The sequence below is a fragment of the Macrosteles quadrilineatus genome, unplaced genomic scaffold (genome assembly GCF_028750875.1).
Source record: "Macrosteles quadrilineatus isolate MER2022 unplaced genomic scaffold, UCM_ALF_1.0 Scaffold_7__1_contigs__length_78375512, whole genome shotgun sequence".
Classification (NCBI taxonomy): domain Eukaryota; kingdom Metazoa; phylum Arthropoda; class Insecta; order Hemiptera; family Cicadellidae; genus Macrosteles; species Macrosteles quadrilineatus.
The window spans coordinates 9,652,326-9,672,692 of record NW_026542600.1 but is presented as its reverse complement, the minus strand read 5'-3'; the positions used below and the strand labels follow the sequence as shown (position 1 = coordinate 9,672,692).

Here is a 20,367-nt window from a genome sequence, read left to right as displayed (position 1 = left end):
CAAGATCTTATTCAATTTTAATTTATTTTATCTGCTTAACAACCTAGATTTGAGAAGTTTCTGGTGAGCAAAAAAGACCCTGTTACCTCTCATTATCCAGTTTTGGATTTCACTGCTTATTTTGTTTTATTGTTTATGGATGACCCAAGATATGTAAAGTTACATTTTGAAATTTTAAATTTCCTATTTCCAATGGAACTTCTCTTTGCCTCTTCTGACCATGATATCTTTAAACATTTTGTTTAGCTTTCGTTTATTCAAAGTCCCATCTTTGAGGTATCTTCATTCAGATTCAAAAATGTCTCCCTCTGTACATTTACATTTCTAGCTGAGATGACAATGTCATCCGCATTTGCCCCCGATTGTTTCATCCTATGCATAAAACTTCCTTCAATACCTACTTCATAAATAGCTGCATGCAAAGTCAGGTTAAACAAAACAGTGGACAAGGCATCTCCTTGCATAATTCCTGTGGTTATTTCAAACTCATTGCTTTTCGCTCCCCCGAATGAAACCATTCCTTTTTTTTAATTTTCCACGCTGATTTGAGTAAGGGTTGTGGTTTTCTTTGGAACACCCATCTTTAATAGCTTCAGTTCAAATCCCTCTCTGTCTATGTTATCAAAAGCCTGATTATAATAGATAAATAAAGTGTGCAAGTTAATGTCAAACTCGGAACATTTTTCTAAGGCTTGCCACATTATGAAAATTTGGTCAATCAATGGTACTTCTGCCAACTCTAAAGCTGCGTTAATATTCTCCTATGATTTCCTCTACATATTGGCTTTGTCTTTTCAACAAAATTATTGAGAATATCTTTTACCCTTAACTCAGCAATGTTATTCTTACAAAATTTTTACAAACTTCCTTTCTTCAAAATGCGATATATGTATTCCAGCTCCTCCTCTCCTATATTTGACACATCCATTTGTGAATTTTTGTCAACAACAAATCCCGTCCACTCTTAAATAACTCTGCTGTGATTCGATCTTCTCCAGGAGCCTTATTGTTTTGTAAGCTTGCAATGGTTTCTCTCACCTCTTCAACATTAGGGTTGTTAATAATTTTTTATGAGTCGGTGGCTCAGTCGGTAGCATCACAGACTTCGGGCCCAAGACAGCGATGTCATGGGTTTGGATCCTGGTCACTGCCGCAAACATTTTATTAGTACAGTTCACCTTCGTAATGTACCGGCTCACCCCTTGCTTTGCTGGATACATTCCATGCACAGGCAAGTAGTCTATTTGGACAGGCAAAGGCAAGGTTAAAAGAGGCCGCTAACCTCATATTAAAAAATCTCATCGGTTCTATTAGGTGGAAGGTCTGTATTTTTTTTTTGTTGGCTATATTCTTTCGAGAGTATCAGAAAATGTTTTCAACCCATTTCTCTATAATTTCATCCTCCTCAAAAATTGAGGGAGAAAGACAATAATTATAGGCAGAAATAAAAAAATAAGAAAGCCACTGTATAACTGTTTTTGCGAGTCACTAAAGGAGCCAAAAAGTAGGAATTACCGTGTGATCAGGTTGTGCAATTTTGTTATGCCATTGGGTTAATGTGTTGCATACTAAACACTCGGAGGGGGGTGGGGTGTCCATGGGTCTTCTCTCAAATTTTAAACACAGAGAAAACTCATATTAAAATTATTTCCAGCTCTTTGAAAAGCAAGCTTTGAGTTGGGACTTTGGGAATTGAATGAAAAACCAGCAGTTAACCCTTCTTTGTGCTATGTGTCTTTACCCAATACCACACTGAAAAGTGCTAGGGGATTTTAACCATTAGCATTGTCTGAAGAAAACGTCTTATATCCCTTATTTTTCAATACATTCTCTTCAAAACAAACAATAGCACATATTGCCAACATAACTGTTATCATATTTATACGTTAATTCAGACGATCCAGAGGCCATACCATCACGATAAACGTTATCGTATTGGCGTAACCGAAAAATAAACAAAGAATACAATCTAAAACACATGAGTCTGCTAGCAGCAGTGAAAGAGGGAAATGATTTGACAGTCGATAATTTGAAGCTTTCAGAATGAACTGACACATTAACTAGCCATTAATTCATTGTCACTTTTACTTACTATATTAAACACGAAGAGTCACTCTCTGCGATGCTTTTGAAGCCATTAATTACATCGTTGCTGTGACAGCAGTTAGAATTTGTCTCTGTTTACAACTTTCATATCTGGTCTGAAAATATTTCCGTTAGCCCTCCATAAGTAATTAGGAATGCAGCTACTTAAATTTATTTAGCGGTGATAGTGAAATGGGTCTCTTGTGAACCAGTGTTTAGTAGGCGATGTGTGCAGTTTTGGCGGACATAAAGGTAAATAGCTATGGATATACTTTATGTCTGTTACCTTGCCTTTGCAAAATAAAAAAAAGTAAATTGTCTTTTATACTTACTTCCATGGCCATTTATGCCCAAGGTGGGATTTGGCCGCACCAACAACTGCTCTCCATCTTCTGCCTCTTCCACTGCTCACTTCTCTAACGTCCTTGGAGACACAATCCCAGCTTCTTGGGCCTTCCAAATGGTCGTTTCCCTTCTGGCTTTCCTATGCTTGCTTCTTTTAATAGTGAATCTCGTTCTCCCCGTAGTGCGTGTCCTGCCCACCTCTCCTTGCTTTCACGTGTGCTACTACATCATAAATTACATACATATTCCTTATCTCCCTATTATGATTTTTTCTACATTCTAATTTTCTTTTGTAGGGCCAAATATCATTATTAAAATTTTGTTTTCAAAAACAATCATTTTGTTTTCTTCTTTTGTGTTTAAAATCCAAGTTTCAGCTCCATATAACAGGTTGAATACCATATACAGGTCGAATTATACAATAATATATTTTTATTTTCGTTCTATGCGATAGAATCTTTGAAGTCAACAATTTCTTACAAGTCTACATACATTTATTGGCCTGAGCAATCCTATTTCCCTCATTTCATTTGGCTGTTTCGTGAAGTGCATATATTTTGTCTTCTCACCATTAATCATTAATCTTTAGGCCCATTTTCTCTGTTTTTTGTATGAACAGTCTAGTCTGGTTAGCTCCTCTAGGCCATTTCTGTTTTTTGACAGAATGACTACATCTTTTTAGACTGTCTTTTTCTTAATCTATTATTTTTTATATCATCGTATATTTTCATGTACATACAACAACCATAGGTATATAAAGTTTATTATCCTCCATAACTTATCCTCCACTATTTTTCTTCATGTGTAGCTTCTTCAGCCCCCCCCCCCCTCTTGAGTGTGCACCCGATCTTGTTTAACCCTCAGAGTTGTCATTCATTAATGTTCGAAAAATTCCAACTAGCCTACCCGTAATAGTACATATTCATATTACCCATGTTATCTCAACAGCGATTATGTATGCTAGTTTTTGGGACCGAGACAGTATTCTGAACCAAAGAAGTTTTCAAATTATGGACATTTGAATTTACCATGTTTCACTGTATTAGAAACAAAACTCTTAAAATTAACTATAAATGTTACCCAACTATTTTTAATGAATGTAATTATTTGTCAAAAGTATTAGTGTATAATATTTGAATGTTTGTGATTTCAGGAGTTGCAGTTTGCACTCACAAGCCTCAAGTGTTTAAAGGTACTGAGTTGTCTAGGTCGGCAACAGCAGACAACAATTACCGTATGAAGTACGCCTTCCTCTCTAACCAGACGACACCGGACTACCGACCAATTGAAGTGAGTTATCAGTTAATTACAATCTTCATTCATCAAGCATTTACTGATAAATTAAACTTTTGTCTATTTATAGAACTTGTCATTCCATTCTGTAATTTTCATCAGCCTATTTTACTGTGCATTTTCGAATTCTGTGTGTTGTGTTTTACTGTGCATTCCACCTGTTCAAGGTGGAAATAGATACCTCTACTTATTAATAAACGCGTTTAAAAGAGGTGTCACTCGATGGGGCACATTTAAAATTTTGACACCCAAATACCACATTGTAAAGTTTTAATACAGACAAACCCCAAAGCACAACGTTTTTAAACTTTCTGCAATGGTCTTGGAAAAATCAAAAAATTGTCTGTGGTCTTACATAGTCCAAGTTACGTGTAAATGAACCGTGTGTGTGATAGTTTTTTTTAAACGCCTACTGTTATTACATTCAATCACTTAGTAATACGGTTATTCTATCTATATATTCTTACTCATGATTGATGCACCGAGTATTGACGTCACAGCTTTCGTTTATGTAATGCATGACGTTTTGTAGCGTTACTGTTTGCAGAACGGAGAATTTTTCTGCAGAAAATAAAGTTTTAGACTTTCTACAGAAATATTTTCTGTGAAAAAACAATGTTATTAACTTGTTATGTAGCATTTTCTGCATAAATTTATACAGGTTAAGTGGAAGAACGAATAATGTGGCCCTAATTTTGCCTGTAAAATAAGTAATTTTTCATTTAAAAAAAATAATTATTTTTATAGCATGCGCCCCTTTTTTGCATCCCTTGCCGTCTTTCTGTGACAGTGTCACACTGTCGCCTGTAGTTCTGCTTTGGGGCAGACAATAAGTGCAATGCTATGCTGCAGAAATTCCTTGTGTAAATCGTTGAAAATTTAAGAGTTGGTATTCACAAATTTGTCTAACCCTGTATAAAACTACAACACTGCAATGTTCAATAGTTTGGGAACTTAGTTACATAAGTTACTTACTGATGTGGCCACTCCAACTGTAAAGGTTTTTTGGACTTACAATTGACTTCATCCTGTCTTGCATCATTTCTTTCCCCATTTTCTCCTTGTTTCTCTCCATAAGGGCCTTGTCAAAACAGTGCCATCAAACACGATTTCCAATTACGCCTTCACTCCCATTCCAGGCTTTCCTCTCTATCTATCTTTTATGCTCCTATTTTGTTTTCTACAATTTTCTTCTGCAATTGCCTTTGTCTTCTTCTCCTTGGCTGTCCCTCAAGGTTCCAGCCCAGAATCTGTCTTCCTATAACATCCTGTTCTGTCCATTGATCTTTGAAACAGTTATCCATATCAGTGTTTCCCAACCCGTGGTACGTGTGTACCACTAGTAGTACACAGTAGGGGATACTGTGGTACACAGGGGAGACTGTGGTACACAGGGGATACTGTGGTACACAGGGGAGACTGTGGTACACAGGGGATACTGTGGTACACAGGGGATACTGTGGTACACAGGGGAGACTGTGGTACACAGCGGAGACTGTGGTACACAGCGGAGACTGTGGTACACAGGGGCGACTGTGGTAGTACATGGTGAAGTTTAAGTACAAGTACAGGGTGGGGCAGCATAACTTCCTTTTTTCAAAGCTTTATTAAACGCATTGTATGAGTCAGACACACTTCATTTGGGTTTTACAATGTAAGAACATTCCTAAAGTTTTGTTTTAAGTAGTTTTGAAGAGAAAATCATGCAGGTGACATCCTCCATTCTAAAAACATTGAGTATACCGATTTCTGGTGTTTGTCATTACCCTTTAAACCATAGCAGGCGTTATGTTGTCAATTTCTTCCTGGATCTTGTTTTTTTTTTTCTTGAAGGGTCCTTGGGCGGTCCACATAAACACGGGACTTAAAAAACCCCCAAAGAAAAAATCGCAAGGGGACAAATCGGGAGATTAAGCTAGCCAGTGCAAATCGCCCCTGATTGAATTAAGGCATTTTCACAGTCCCTGCACAATCCCCATCTTGTATGGATGGAAATATAGGTAATTATGGAAAACTCTCGTTACAGAATGAATGGAAAGTCCAAAAAAAGTCTAAGGGGAGACGTATGTTTGAGCGCTGGACGCCTTGGTGATCGATCGCAACATTGAAGCTCTCACTGCCTCAAATGATCTAAATGATTGGTGATCTAATGGGCCATGGGACTCCAGTTTTTCGTTTTGTTGCACTTGCAGTTTGTCTAAACGTATTGAACCACAAGAGAATTGATTTCCGGTCTGGAACAGGGGCTAACAGGGCCAAATTAAACCGATTCCGTAAGGCGCGCTGGGCTGCGATCACTGAACATCCACTGGAAAAGTAGGCCTCAACGGCAAACGCACGCTCTTCACTGTTCCAACGCATAATGGTGACTAAACTGCGCAAGGACAAAACTTTATAGCCGCGTCTTTCGAACAAGACTGCTAGCTCTTTGCTATAGCATGAACAAACAAAATGGCGCAAATTAACAAAAAGGAAGTTATACTGCCCCACTCTGTATTATACGTCAGGATTGTTTGTGCGTACATCAGCTCATCAGCCACTGTGTACAGTCAAGAATAGGTTAGAACGGTGAAATTATTTGATGCAACTCTTACGCCCAGTACTCAGTGTTTTACTGAGGTATTCACAAATTGTGAAAATGCAATATTCTTGGCAAATGTGCATAATTACGGTTGGAAACTAAGTTAGTTAGGTTTGCAAAAATAAATAATACACATATTACACCCTTAATCATAGGACTAAACGTAATTTCCACTAACTGCCAGTTTCGAGTAAAAATTACCGCAGTTGAATTTAGCAGGAGGCAGAGAGTACTGGTGTAACTTTCTGTCGAATACACAAACTTTTAAACCAAGCCAAACTGTAAGAAAACTTATTGAACACTATAGCATCTTTTGTCATATCAACTGTAACAAAAACCAAGAAAGAAAATAGGATTGTAGACTCTGTGAGTGGCTCATTCATTGTGAGTGGATCTTTTATCGTTTTCCATATAGTTCCAAAAAAGCTATTAACTTAAACTCAAGCAAAAATGATCCGATTTTTATGAAATTTGGTATAAACGTGTAAACCTACATCCATTCGAATGAGTTCGCTAACCAGCATGACTGGACTATGGAAACAGGGGTTTATGGGGGTATTATGGGGTAAAACGGGGTTTTTTTCCATTTTTGACTTAAAAACATAAGATTTTGCAATTTTTTTCTAAACCGATTGGTTGAGTTAAAAAAACAAATAATTTACTATATTGAAATGTTGTCATGCGCTTAATCAATAAACAGAAATTACAAAAAAACTGCAAATTTAAAATTCTTATGTTATTCTTATGGATGATTAGTAAACTGTTGTAGTCTCCTTGTTTATGAACATATTTTGATCAAAGTTATAAAATGTATCACCTTTCCTGTAGCAGCAAACCTAAGTACTCGATAAACTAATATTTTTTGAATACGGAATAAATATGATATTTTTAAGGAGATATTTGAGTGAAAATCCAATAAGGCTAATGGAAATTTGCTTAGGGAGTGAGCTGGCGTAGTGGTTAGAGCGCGGAACCTCAGCAAGTCACCAATGGATTTTATCTAAGTGATAATGCCGCAACCCATAGGTCTAGCGTGAAGTAATGTGAAAAGAAATCCCAGGCCTGTCGTCATAGGAAAAAAAATTGAAATTCACTTAGTCTGCAGGTTTGCTGCGGTGGGGGTATTTAAATAAATAAAATTGCTATAGGTGGTCTTAATATGTGAGATATATACAGTGTCAAAAAAACAATAGTACGCAAAACATTTATTTCTTGTAAAATAGTACGTCATAAAAAATTGTTGGGAAACACTGATATATATCTTTACCTACTCCTGAATAACCAACCCTGTTAGTAATGAAGATTGGTGGTTTACAGTTTGTTGTTTAAATAGTAATTTCCATTTCACAGCTGCTACCTGAAAGTGAGAAACTGCAGAAAACCTCGACCAATCAAAGTACTAAGTTTCAGCAGATTCAGACCATGTTCACCAACTTTAGCAACCAGGTGACTTAGTGAAATGCATGAATGTTTCCCCAACTGCTTTTCCCTTGATCCTTCGCACGCCGCATGAATTTGTTTTGATCTTAACACTTCGAAATAAGACTTTACATACTGTTTTTGAACTATGTATACAGTTAGGAGTTTAAAACTTGAAAACCTGATTTTTAATATTTTTATTTTTATTTTTATTTTTTTAAACCTGTTAAACTTAAAATTGTGACTGTAATATAGGTTACGCATGTTTTGTCGTCTTCATCCACTATGTAGGCCTATTATTTATATATATAGTATCAGAGCATTAAAGCTGCATTTTCAAATCTTGTTAGAATGTAAAATAGTTTACGCAACGATTTCGTTAACACTATTTACGCGAGTGCATACACTACTTTACCTACGACAGTGTTTTAATTACTAAAACTCACTGCTCATAACTTCTAAGAGAGGTTATGTTTTCGTTTATATACCTCTCATTGCCACTGACAGTGATGCAACGAAACATTGCACCAAACACTAATTGCACCTAAATTGGCCTGAACAGCTGATTAGTTGAAGTTTGAATCATTACAATTTTACTTCTTCTCTCTTAGTCCTTGAACCTCATTGATCCGTTACCTGTGTTGTTTCGAAAAACTATGCTGTTATGAAAGTAAACAATTTTCAATTCTAAGAACTGAACTGAAACGGCTAATTTAATAAACGGTCGTAGGTAAAACACATATTGTCATAAGAACATTTAAACACCATAAAAGGAATAAACATTGAAACAAAAATTGGTAACATGATCATAGAACAGACCAAACAAAACCATTGTCCAGACACCTTGTTTTAAATAATGCTACTAAGTTAGTAATCTAATAACAGATAGTGCTTGATGACAACAAAAGTTATGTAACTTATATCATAGTCATAACAATCTTGGAGGCAAAAACGAACATTTAATCACAAATAAATAATAATAAAAACTTCAGATGGAGTCATAAAAGGAAATGAAGTAAATAAAATCAAAATGCAAAAGAATTTCAGAAATGAGAATAAATACTGTATTGATAAAAATTACAAATAACACAAATTTTTCGTAAAATTAGTGCTGCAAATCATACTTTTATATGCAGCCTTAGATTCTCTTTAAAGTCACACGTGATTACACAATTCCTTTTCACTAAAATTAAAACAAACTTCAATCCACCTTATTTAAAATACAGTATCAGTATCACTGTTTAAAATATTCCAAACAAAATGTATTACAAATAAAGTCTAAATCGTAAGTTTCACTAAATTGCATGCACTGCTTCAACTAAATCAAGTAAAATCATCTTTGCAAGCTGTACATACATACATGAATAGTCACAGAAACAAAAAAACACAACAAATACATAATATTTCTTATTTTATTTACATAAATCTATTCAATACAATATTTTATCCATGTATGAATTATAGTTTTTATACTCTTTTGAAAATACAAAACAACAGCTGCAGCTGTTTAGGTTAACTAACAGCTGGCCAGGTTATGTTTGCTAAAGATGCATCGTAAGTGTGCAGAACGGAACAACTGGAATCAAAAGTATTGATCAATAATGCTTACACAGTAGACCCCCTCTTAACCGACCTCACATTAATCGATAATCGAACTATCCGCCCTCGATAGTAAACTATTACAGTTTGTTTTAACCGACCTTGCTTTGAGAGCAGTTTGGTTTAACTGCTACTTTCTAGGAATCTCGGCACTTCCGCTCCCACAGCGATGGGAACCATACGCTTATCTCCACAGAATGTGACTAAGAATAAGTTATTCTGTATCCATCCCAAAAATTTATGTTTCTGAAAACAGTGGCTATTTTTGTAATATACCAATCTAGAATTATCTTATCGCTAGATTAAACAAACAATGCAATCTTTAGAGCGGGCAGGGGAGGGGGTTAACGATTCCAAGGTCAAGATAGTTTTTGTGACTAGAGCATCCAGTGAGAGGCTATAAATAACCATCCTGTCTCGTAGCAAAATGTTTGCTTGCATCTTTGATTTTGACAAAAAGTTCTATACTGTATTACGATAGATTTGGAAAGTATCAATTAATGTTACAGTATTTAAATTATTAAAATAAGAATTTTTATTGACTCTTGCCTACAACTATAATTTATTCCACTGAAAGTATTTAACTTATCCGTGTTTTGTGTTTATTTGTGACTTTTCTATCAATACGAAAAGAAGGAGATAAGTGTAGTTTATTTTATAAATAATGCAAGTACATTTCGAAATGATTATATAATTCCAAATGAATAGCACTTCAGTTTGTTATGTTTTTAGGGATTGCCCGTTTTAACCGACCTTTTGAGTTATTCTACCTATGTCCGGTCCCATTAGGGTAGGTTAAGAGGGGGTCTACTGTATTGCTTCTACACTGACACAGTCCACAAATTATGATTCCCAGGCCTAGTGGTGATTTTGGTAACTAATAATAGCACCATATAAGATAACGGGATTTGGCAAGCAAATGGTATGTGCGTTGTGTACGGATGCATTGTACTCTTATTTTTTTTAAACGCCTTCCACGGCTGAATAGACCGATCTGCATTACGCCGTACTAATCACCGTACTAGCAGCAACAGTGGCGGCATACGTGGAAACTCGGGAACTACTGAGCTTTGTGAGGATTCTCTAGTTCCAAAACAGCCTTATGAGATATTGAAATAATTTTTTATATAAGGTTTTAGCTGTATCTTGTAAGATCCAGAACTACTCCAGCTGTTAAAAGTTATCCATGTATAAATTATATTTCATAATTTCATGTACTTTTGCTTTTTTGGATCAGAAAATGATTCTGGTTGAGGGTTTAACGTCTTCCAAACTATTAGCAGATACCTCCTAATATTGTATTTTCTGAGTATTCGTTGAACATTTTTGGTGTTGTTTTTGTAATTGTGTTTTGATGTTATATTTATTGTATATTTTTTATATTTTAGGTGTGTGTTTTAACTTTTGTAGGTGTGATAATTTGCCAAGGTAGTTATTTCTGTGAGCAGTTTAGTAATGTTTTGTATCAATAAGCTATTGGATTTTATTTAAAGGTAAATCAATTGGTTTGGTAACTTTTAAGATCTGGCATTAAATGATCGGCATTAATGAGTATGGAACAAAACTTAAATGTTTTATTTACAGTGAAAGCGTAAAACACTCTAACATTGTTTATTTTGAAAAATCTTATTTTAAATTGTTTACTTTAATCAAATGTTTTAGGAAAACTTACTTGACAAATATTCAACATTTCGTGTTTCACATTTTTGAACTTTCTAAAACCCTGCATATTAATGAAAGCCCTGAATATTGTATTACTAAAGTTTTAATGGAGTTTTTCAGGAGCCACTTAAATTGAATACTTGTATAATTTTTGGATCACAGTGTATTTTAATAAATAAAATAAATAGTACTACCATGCCATAATTTTGTAAATAATTTATTAGTGCATGCTACTTTCTTTTTGAGTTTTACCAACCTGAAAACGAAGCCTAAATCTTTTTACATCTTAAGGTTGGTAAAGAGGCCTTTGGTAAAGGATAGAGTTAGCTCCTTACCTGTGTAAATTCGAGTCTTATACTTAGTTGAGTGAAATTATACTTTACATTCACAATGCAATCTTAACAAACAAAATATTGTGTGACCTTTTGGGGTACCTGTAGCCCTTGGTCTCTAATGTACTTAGGTAACCTATCTGAATTTACATACAAAAAATACATAAATATATGTACAGTGACTATTCTTTTAATAACTTTTTTCCTTTTCCAGAGTGATATCATGAACGAAGACTTCATGAACTTAAAGATTATCGAACAAAGCGACTACGAAGACATTCCGAAGACTGAGTATGCGGTAAGTCATGCATTTGAAAAGCATATTTCATCATTACATATAGGGACTCTTCAAAGCTTGAAATGAATAAGGGTTTAGAGAATTTTTTGGACCAATGAATCATACATTTTGTTATAATTCTTTATTATTTATTTTTACAAAATACGGGCTCCATACTGTTTTGATAAGTAGAACATTTTTTTTTTATCAGATATAAGCAGCAGTACAGTAGAACCTTGATAACAAGACTCTCATGGGGAATATCAAATAAGACTTGTTATCAAGGTTGACTTTTTATCGAGGTTTGCAATAACATGTAATTAAAGGGTAAATAAATTCAAGGGGGTTTGAAAATGACACTGGTTATCAAGGGTGACTTGTTATCGAGGGTCTTGTTATCAAGGTTCCACTGTATATGGATTTCAAAGTAATCATCTGTTTTTAGCGTATTAGTAACGAGAGACATAGAATACAGGGAGTGAAAACCTTCGAGATTTATGTTCAGGGTAGAGATGAGCATCAATGTTCACCATCCATGTACCGATAATATCAAGGTTTTAGCATTCAGGGAAAAAACAACCTTAGTCGATGTTTTTATTTTGAATTTTATTTTAAAACCTATCCTTTAAATTTTTTTACTTGAAATCACCACTAAAATAGGTTACCCAACCCTGTATACATACACATAAACCAGATTAGATTAAGTTTTTATTTGTAATTTTATTCCTTTTTTGTTAGTCAGGTTAAGTGTAAGAAAGGGCAATGAGGCTTTTCCTGACTAAATAAACAATTTTTTTATTTCATTTCATTTACACCAGAGTCTTGCAAATCTGAACCATGCTAATTCCATTGTTTTGCTAATTTTACTAATTCTATTAGACCAGCTCCCCATTATTTGACCAATAGCAGTCACATTAGACACATTTCTTGATGCAAATTATTGCTAATCTAGAAACACGTAGGTAATCTGAACAGGATCCGATCCCAATTAGTACATAAAATAAGGTTACTTACCTCATTTTAAATCTATAAATGGTCTGGTTTTGTCCTTGACCGCTTGTATATAATTATGAATCTAAATGTTTCCGTAAGTGCTTATGTGTGATGTGTTATTGACAACGGCCGGTGCAGTAAGATATGTTTGACAATTGAGGACTGAAGAGAAAGATTTGAAATTGGGGTTTTAACTCCGAAATTAAAGTCATCTACGACAAATATAGGATTGATTGACGACAGGTTAGTAACCTCATTTAATGTCGGATAATCAATCCTGGAGGCAAATCATGTATAAAATAAACCAATGGATTAGCTGGACTCTGGTGTATTCACGAGCCCCTGCATCTTCATTAGTATTCATCTGTTTCATATATAAATGTTGACATAATCCATAATCCCTAGGATTTGACATATACTAAATAGTTCTGAAATCAAAACATGAATTTGCCATGTCTTTATTCCCTATTGCAGAGCACAAGTCCCTTAGCTGTAGCAAGCACAGTTGGAAAAAAATCTGAAGTAAATCCTAAAGTAAGTTTTGAGTCCTGAATACCACCAAAGTAGTACATATGGCCAGGGATACATACATATACTTTTTTATTACATTACAACCCCGCTAATCCGTCACCTACGGGACCGGGACCATGGTCGAAACAATTAAAAGGTTGAATTATCTGAGGAGCATATTAAGATTAAGTTTGTAAAATTAATTGCTTAACTGACGTTTATTGATTGCTTGCGATTACGAAGACCATGATAATGCCTCCATGACCATGGGAGACATTCAATACAGTAGAACCCCTCATATCCGGCCTTGGTTTTACCGGTCCTCTGTTTATCCGGCCCCTTCCAGGAAGCCAATATCAAAATGTTTTTCTCACAGGTTACAGACGTTTAGATGCAAGTCTTTGTGACTGCTCAAGTCATAAAATAAATTGTTCTCTTTACTTATCTGTTTGTATATACATTTATTTGCTGAGTCACTATCAGTTGAGCCACTATCAGTTGAGCTAATAGGCCTAACCTCTGATGGTTGATTATTTCCAAAGTGGGGTTAGTACAGTACAGTACATTAATTTTTGTATTTCACAAAATGGATAAGAATGTTGAGTAGAAATGCAAGTACCATTTAAGTCCTAATGATCTTCAAGTACAATTTATTGTCATTTTTACCTCCATTTAATAGGTTTTGTTACCTGAAATCATAATATTTGTACATTCATTACTTAATGACTTTAACCTACAAATATTTTTTTCTTTTTACAAACATGTTTATTTTTCTAAAAATGATCCCAGAACAGAATTAAATGATACTTTTGATTGCATATATTGATTACCTATATATGATAGGTATGAATTGTCATTTTCATAGTAGGTTGGTTTATCCGGCCAAATCGTTATCCGGCCAAGGGCTTGGTCCCGTGGTGGCCGGATATGAGGGGTTCTACTGTATTTTGACATGGTCCTGAGAGACGATGATGATATTTCTGTGATCGCAGGAAATGTTCGAAAAACTGTAATGATCGTGGGAGATATGATATTTGAAAACTGTAATGATCGCGGGAGACGTCAATAATGTTCCTTCACGGCAGGATATATTCAGGTGTTTACCACAATTCAATAGAATCCTAAAAATGATAAAGTTTCCGTGATTGTTGGAGATGATGATGATGTCCACGCGAGTTCGGAAGGTGTTTAATATTGTGCCACGATCACTAAAGACGGTGATGATGTTCATACAACGGGTAGTATGACCAGGATTTTACACAGGACACGGTTTACACCGTTACTGTAAACCTGGAACATTATGTGGAAACGCTGATGGGGTTTTTGGTTCCACAACTGTGAATGTTAAGAGGGATAGACATGACCAACACATGGTTTCAACAGGACGGCGCAACATGTCACACAGCCAATTATTCAATGACAGTTTTGTGTGAACTCTTTCCCGGTAAAGTAATCTCTTGGTTTGGTGATGTGCTGTGGTCAGCTCGAACCGCAGACTTAATTTTGTGTGACTGTTGGCTGTGGGGATATTTAAAAAGCAAAGCGTTTGTTTTGAAACCTCCATCCCTGAACTCAAGCAGTGTATCCGGGAAGAGATTGCTACTATTTCTCAGGCGAAGGTGACTGCAAATATGCAAAAAATATGGGAAGCCTACATTTAGGAGATGGTCATCACCTAAGTGATATAATTTTTCATAAATTAAAATGGCATAGTAGTGTGAACAATATAACATTATTTAATACATAAAATTGTATTTTGTTCTTGAGTTATTCAGTATTAAAAACCGTCATTATTTTAGGTTATTTAGGTAGGTTATTTTGGTGCACCCTGTATTCCTTCACAATCACAAAAGACGATGATAATGTTCCCATGATAGTAAGAGACAATGAATATTTTACCACGATCGTGGAGGAAGACAATAAATGTTTCAGTGATCTCAAAAAATGATTATGTTTCCACTACGAAGACATTGGTCATCTGCTCCACAGGACGAAGGCAAATAGTCACAATACTACCGCGATAACATGGTCACCAATAGGCGATAGCAAGGTCGGATTAAGCAATGAGTTGGACTAGTGGAGGTCGGACTAGCAGGGTTGTACTGTACAGAAAATGAGAGTTTAGTAGGGATATTCACTGGTCTTGTCCAATATTATTTTACCAGAGATTGTCAATCACAAACAAATACCTTGTACTTAATTAATTCCATATTATGCTAATAAGACACACTGATCTCTTGAAAAAGAGCTGAATATTTCAGTTGAGCACCATGTCCACAGACACCCACAGAATTTTAAAATGTTTATTTATTTTTTTTTACTTATTGAAAATGTTTGAATTTTTTACCAAAAGTAATTATTGTCTGATAATGATAATTGAGTTATTCTTATGTTGATCTGAATGATTCATTTAATTTTACCATGAACTGTGATGTGCAAAGTCCACAAAACAGAATCTTTTGTCAACTGACCAATTTTTTTTTTTTGTACATGTAAATTTTCACTATGCTTTACTTTCCTGTGACAGAGGTAAATCTAATTGAAAAATGATAACATTGTCCATAAACTCCATGGGATTTGACATGTTATACGTGGTTTTGAAATCATTGTTAGAAATATGAATTTGCATTGTCTTTATTCCCTATTGCAGAGCACAACTCCCTTAGCTGTAGCAAGCGCAGTTGAAAAAAAAGCTGAAGTAAATCCTAAAGTAAGTTTTAAGTCCTGATACCACCAAAGTAGTCGTATATATGGCCAGGGGTACGTAGATTGCAGAAAATGATAGAATAGTAGGTATAATTAGTCTTGTCTAATATACAAATACCTTGTACCTGAATATTTCAAAATTTTGTTTACCAGACAGACACCGAATTGGAGAATGTGAAGGTTGTTAGTCTCTTGAAAAAGTCCTAAATATTTCAGATGAGTACCAGATGTTTACAAACAACCACAGAATATGTTTTCTATCTTTTTCTTACTAGAAAATGTTTTAGTTGTTAACCGTTAATTTTTTTCTGATAACCAAGTTATTCTTATTTCGATCTGAATGATCTTTTCCGTTGACAAATTTTGTTATACCATGAACTGTTATGTGTTAAGTCAACAACCAACATCTTTTGTCAGCTGACAACATTGTCTTGTTCATATTAACATTATTACTATGCATTAGTTAAATCCCCTGTATCATTGGGTGTGTTCTGGGAACATGTACCGGTGCACCATTACGGTACCGCCCTGGGGCAAAAGTCTTGGTATCCCAGAACAATTAGTCACTGGTTTACGGTACACATCGGGATTATAATTTACACACCCACCTACTATATACTTTTTAATATTTAAATCAAACAAACTTACCCTCACAGTATAAATTATTTGAAAATTATTCACTTATTACGTAATATAACCTATCAAACTGATGAACATTATTTTGATGGACCAACAATGTTGTAGCTGCATACTATTGTACAAGAAACTGACCAATCAGAGGCCGGTGTATTATGCACCGTACAATTTTTCCGGAGCATAAATCTTGCACCGGTCCGAAAATGAGGAAATATCTGTCTGCTAGGTTAACTCGCCGGTCTCCCAGAACGACGCATTCTGTGCACCAGTCAGTGTTCCCAGAACGCACTAATTATTGTTTATAATATACTTATATTATACAGATAGGTTATCCCAGAGAATTACATGGTAAGGTTCCCTAAACTCTAAATAAACCCTTAATTTGTTATGATAGTTGCTGTAGACATCATAATTCGATGTATAGAACGTGGAAGAAGTGTATAGGCATTTAGGGGCCCAAATTTTTTCTTGGGTGTAAAGACTGGAGTCAGATCAACCCTTCAAGGCAATTTTTTTACTGCTAAATCCTGCTGTGCTATTTTTTTCCAAATTGCACCAAACTATCCATTTTTTTTTTGCTCTTTGGTGTTTAGCAAGTGTTGGTGCTAGTCAAAAGTCATAATTTCATCACCAAAATATAACTTTAAATACTGTATCACCTAAACTTAAAGGATCCATAACCTTCTATAGTATCATCAACCTTTCATAGTTATCACGTTTGAAAATATGTTTTTAGACAAAACAATACTCAGTTGCACTCACTACAATAGGGAATGAAAAAGTTCAAAATAGTTAGGTATTTGCTTCGTTGTCAGATACCACCACCTACCATTTTGCCTTGTGACAAGCTGGTCTCGTCAAACCGTAGCAGCGTCATTTTACTGACGAGGAAGTTTCGTTTTATTCATTTTTTTTTTTATCTGGAACAACAAGTTTTAGAGGTTGACTTCATTGTTTTGTCCATGTTGCAGTTACAACGAGCCTACTTGCGGCAGAGGGAAGAGTTGAGGTTCCTGAGAAAGCAGCTCGCTTCTCGAGATCGTCAAATCAAGGATTTGGAGCAAGCAGTGGCCAAATTGCAGCATCACCATCGCAAGCACAAATAAGCTTCTCGAGACATACAAGATAGTGAAAAGCACTTTATAATGTGATTGCTTTAAGATTTTTGCTTTCAGATTGTTTCTAAGCGTAACGTGTCTCATTGTGCTCGGGAAGGGCGAGGGAACTCTTGAAAATTACTTAATAGTTCTAAATTAGATCAAATATTTAACGAGTATTTCCTACAAAACATGATTGTGGACCTTAGTGTCATGTTTAACGAAATTGTGATTTTTTTTGGATTGCATGAAAATATTTTAGTTCAAAAACATGCAACTAACACATCTTCTTATGCGTATTTAATTTAAACACCTTTAAAAATTAAAGGTTTCCACTTTTGGTTGCTTGCATATAATAAACCAGTATCTTCTATCATCTTTGAAGTCAATTTTTATTTCAATAAAAAATTAAATCCTCCCGAATATCACCAACAATTATTTTGACTTAAATTTCAATTGCATAAAGCTTAATTTTGATCAGTTCTACCTAGCTGTCCCAAAATTTTGAATTAATATTTTAATTTTTTTTTTATCCTCATTAATCTCTAAAGTTTTGTGGAACAGTCATTTTACCTACTGTATTTACACTCAAAATTAATGATTTTTCAAATTTGTTTGTGAAATTATTTTCAATTTTATTCTAAAATGGAATTAATGAGACTTTAATAGAAAATATTCATTTAGTCCAAGCAAGTAAGCTAAATTTCCTCAACTTGTTCCCTTAATCACAATGCTTTACAATGCTGCTTTATTAAAGCCAAGTTCTTTCAACAAAGCAAATTGCTTTCAATGTTTAGGAATATAAACTGCTTTTCACTTTATAGCCAAGAGAACATTCGTGTTAGTTTAATTTACATTCAACCTATTATTTAGGTTACTCAACCTTTGTTAATTTGTGCATTCCTTGTTGGCATTTATTTTAAAGTGTCTGTATTAGTGATAATGCCTGTATTTATTTGTGTTTGTACTAAAGAAGTAATTAGTACCACAAGTCTTAAGTAATTTGAGTTACAATTTGTTATTCTTGTTTTGTGTTTAGAATTATCGAGTAGTATAGCTGTGAACAAATGAACTACATCGACGTATCTCTATTTTCATAAAAAAAGCTTTAAGTTATTTTTAAAGGGAGTTAGATAGTTTATTTGTTATTTGGTGTATTTTAACTGTTAAACAGTATGCGGGGATTTACATCCTCAGAACTGATAGTATTTTAAGTTCTTTTAGTAAAGGTACAACTTATGATTTTTAGCTTAATGTAGGAATATGGAGTCCAATATTTTGAATATGCAGACCTTAAAGTGTGTGTTTTAATGTTGATAAGATAGAAGATACAACGATCTAGTTTTACTACAGGTTTTAAAGTAATTGGTATGTAATTTGATGTTTTTAAGTGATTGGACATTGTATTTTTAGCATGCAGAAGTTTTAAGAGTTTTAATCAAACCTTGCGAGATTCATGTCAGGGAATACATTCTGATAGCCTATAATACAAAGTGAATGATAATAAATTGTTGGATTGAAGTATGGAATTGGTATTGACAATATTTTCATTATAGTTTAGGGTTTTCTAACAAGTCACATAATATCTGCACAAATTTGTAACGGAGCAATTGTAACAAAAGCACTTCTTACATAATACTTTCCATGAAACATTCTTATTACCTTCAGTTAGGTAGGTGTTTTAAGTTACTTGCTATCTGTTAAAATTACTGTCATTGATAAGTTACCTGTTTAGTAATTGTTTAGGTGTATTTTCTGTTCTCGATATTTTAATTGTTTGCGTTGTAAACTCTTCAACTGTACTGCAGGCTCTAAATTTTAATAGTTTGTAAGTATTTGAGGTTTTCCCAACCGAAAAATTTGTCAAAGTACACAAAACATAATTAATTTTTAACTCGTGTGTCTGGATGAAAAATAAGAACAAATTAGCATCCAATTTTATGTTAACATGGTCAATTAATTTAGATTACTAATTTAACACGTTAACACGTTATTGTTAACGTCAAATTGTGTAAACGGTTTCAAAATTCCTTAGTTTTACTTTGATACTGGAGTTTGTTTCTGACAATCAAAAACTAAGTTAAAAGGACTATCGAACAAATAAATGTAGATGTGTTATATGACCTGCAGTACTAGTTACATCTACTGCCATTTACCATTAATGTTAAGTATTATTCCATCTTGACTGATTTACCCTCAGTGATAGAACACCAAATGCTAATTTGTAAGCTTTCCGCACCTTTTAATTCTCACTTTATAACTTTGGTTTTTGTACGTTTCAATAAATGTTTCTGTGAGTTCAAATTTGAGTTTTCTTTCCGAAATAGTTCACACAAATCTATATTTATTAAAGTATAAACAAACAATATGTTTGTTAAACCTACAGTTTTGTTGACTATATTATTTTTGAGTGAAGCGAGCAAAGCTTTTGCTCTACTCTCTGGCTATTTATTTGTTTTACATACTCCTCTTAAACGACTGATGAGAACGCAAAGAGAAGAAAAAACTTATCGAAATCAATTGTGACATATTTGACTAAACTTCTATTTAATTGAACCTTTCTTTAAAAAGTTTTATATTTTAATATCAGTCTTAATAGTAGTTTGCACAACAATTGCATAAATAAAATAAATCAAAATATTCTTTATTTGTAGTTTCCTCAAGAAACTGCAATGGTGTCATACAATAATATAATTTAAAACTAGTACATGGATTTTTATGGCTTAGTACCTGGATGGACTGTGAAATTGCAAGAAACAGTGTTTAAGCGAAGACTATCAAAAATTGTTATTTTAATTTAAGTGTTAAACAATATGCTGTGAAATTCAGTGC

The 20,367-nt window shown here is 34.2% G+C and overlaps 1 protein-coding gene across 3 annotated transcripts in view; it reads left to right on the top strand.

The window, feature by feature from the left end:
• LOC128998451 (coronin-2B-like) overlaps positions 1-19,839 on the top strand; it is a 55,367-nt gene extending 35,528 nt beyond the window's left edge. For 2 of the 3 annotated variants that reach the window (XM_054424580.1, XM_054424581.1), the window contains 4 exons: positions 3,584-3,720; positions 7,655-7,750; positions 11,531-11,614; positions 17,410-19,839. In XM_054424580.1, the coding sequence (XP_054280555.1) occupies positions 3,584-3,720; positions 7,655-7,750; positions 11,531-11,614; positions 17,410-17,544 (452 nt within the window). In that variant the 3' untranslated portion in view covers positions 17,545-19,839. The remainder of the gene's footprint in view (positions 1-3,583; positions 3,721-7,654; positions 7,751-11,530; positions 11,615-17,409) is intronic. The other variant, XM_054424582.1, reaches the window with a different exon arrangement.
• The last annotated feature ends 528 nt before the right edge of the window (positions 19,840-20,367 follow it).